A 2278-nucleotide genomic window follows, 5' to 3' on the forward strand; every position below is an offset into this window, starting at 1 on the left:
TTTCTAGCTTCCTACGTACGTGGATCTACCAAAAGCAATTTCATTTATTCATGTAACACTTCAAATTAGCATCCACCCAATAAATCAAGCCATATTTTGATTAATGGGTGTTTTCATGTGACCGCATGGTTTTACATAGTAGTACATATTTTAACGGAATTGCTAAGTTTCCGCTAGCTGAGACGTAGCTTATGTCTTCATCGTTGAATTTTATTTTTGCTTGAAGATTAGTGTATGCTGCTGTTTGTATTTTGTTTAAGCCTGCATCAAAACAAGCTGATGCAATTCGACTTAGATATAAGTTATGTCTCTAGACACACCCATATTTTTAGCCACACTCACACATAGAAAATGGCTTAAGATTATTTCCACCTCCGCCCACACATTCATCAACGAGTATTAATCTTCATCCGATGCAACGCATCAAATCAAAACACATACACGAGTACACGACATGATACGATCATTTAGACGTAACATAATTCATGCCGACACTGACAAGACCGACGCGCCCATCGGCGGCGGCGAGCCTGTGGAGCTCGTCAAGGAATGCAGCGGCGTGCTCCTCCCTGACGCACTGCGTCAGCATCCTCTCGCCGGCGTCCGCCGTGGCCCTGCAGGACAGGAACGCCATGCAGCCGGGGATGGTAGACTGCTGCCACCTCCCCACCACCCTCGCCGGCACCCCGCCGCCGAAGTCGACGCGGTCGAACGCAATGTTCCGCCAGCTTGTCACCATCAGCGCGTTGTACCCGAACACCGCCGCCATCTCCTCCTCGCCCATCTCCCCCACCCCCTCCACCCCACGGCCGCCGTGCATGGCATTCAGCAGGTCGGGCACCCCGTCCTTGGCACCCTTAATCAGATCAATCACGCCTGCGATATCGCCGCCGACGACCTCGCCGGCCGTCGCGAAGGCCACCTGCGCCACCGCGCAGTTGCCGTAGTACCCGGCCACCGCGCGCACGTGCTTGCGGACGTTCACGAAGAAGGCCAGCGGCGCCGTCGCCGTCGGGTCGTAGTTGTCGCCGATGATGGCGCGGGTGCGGCACCGCCAGAGCACCGCCACGCCCGCCTCGAACGTCGTGCAGTACCCGCCATCGGCTGCGTGGGCGGCCTTGTACTCGGACTTGATGCGGTTGATGAGCGTCGCCGGGATGGTGATGTCCAGGTACGCGAGGCCCATGCCGCCGCGGTTCAGCATCAGCCACTGCTTCGCGGCGACCACCGGCGGCGACAGCAGCGGCAGCGACACCGCGCCGCCGTCCCTCAGAGGCGCTGAAACCGCCGCCTCGTCTGCGCGTGCGAGGTTGCCGACGTCCTGGAGGAACTGCGCCATGCCGTCGCCGTCGGCCAGCGTGTGGTTCCACGTCACGCCGACGGCGAACCCGCCGCACGCGAACTCGGTGACCTGCATCAGCAGCAGGGGGTCAGTGCGCCGCGCCACCGGGTGGTAGTACACGGCCAGGTCGTCCAGTAGGCCTGCCGAGAACGGCGCGCCGTCGAGGAGCCCGCCGTGGTCCGCCATGGCGCAGTCCGCCGTCGCCGCCACGAACGGCACGCCCTCGCTGGTGCACGCGATGCTGAGGCTGATCTCCTCGTCGTCGGTTGCGAGACGGCCGGCGATGGGGGCGTAGTGGACCAAAGCACGGGAGAGGCCCTTCTTGACGGCCTCGACGGGCTGGTTGACCGGGCCGTCGAAGAGGAGGAGGGTCGTGACCTGGAAACCCACGTAGCTCCTGTCCCACGACGACAGCTGCACCTGCGCAAGCTTCGCCTTTCCCGGCGCTGGCGCCAGCTCCGTCGACGACGGGCTGACAATCACCGGCGGGGACTTGCTCACCGCGAACCTCATCTCGAGTTCTTGACGAGGTCCTCTGGTTAGTTTGAGCTAGGGGTGTACGTACTACGCAGTGTGTGGTCACTGCTCACTCACTACATAGCTCGCCTGGTGCGTGTATTATACTGGCGACAAATCGAGCAAAGACTGCTATCGCTGTCGCAATTACTATTATGGGACCCTGCCTTGTTCAGTAGACCAATCAGCAAGAAGATGCCAGTGTATGGTAGAGATGAAGAACAAAAGACATGCCCGTGGCCGTTCACAAAATCACTTGTCACCTCACATTTTCAAAAGCTCTGTTTCCCATCGCACCACATCTTATTTGGTGGGTGCATCAGCTACATGAGTGCTTGCAGGACAACTTGGTCACACCATTGATTCACATGTTTTCTATACAAAACTTGGAAGGTTGTGATCCTCTTTTCTCGCGGGGTA

General features: G+C 58.2%; 1 protein-coding gene across 1 annotated transcript; it reads right to left on the reverse strand.

Annotated features, from left to right (window-relative positions):
- Positions 1-345: 345 nt before the first annotated feature.
- On the reverse strand, positions 346-1952 carry LOC127302279 (acyl transferase 15). The gene has a single exon (XM_051332686.2). It carries the CDS (start codon positions 1853-1855, stop codon positions 464-466), a length of 1392 nt encoding a protein of 463 aa, XP_051188646.1. The 5' UTR covers positions 1856-1952; the 3' UTR covers positions 346-463.
- Between the last annotated feature and the right edge of the window lie 326 nt (positions 1953-2278).

The sequence above is a fragment of the Lolium perenne genome, chromosome 5, assembly GCF_019359855.2.
Source record: "Lolium perenne isolate Kyuss_39 chromosome 5, Kyuss_2.0, whole genome shotgun sequence".
In the NCBI taxonomy this organism is placed as follows: domain Eukaryota; kingdom Viridiplantae; phylum Streptophyta; class Magnoliopsida; order Poales; family Poaceae; genus Lolium; species Lolium perenne.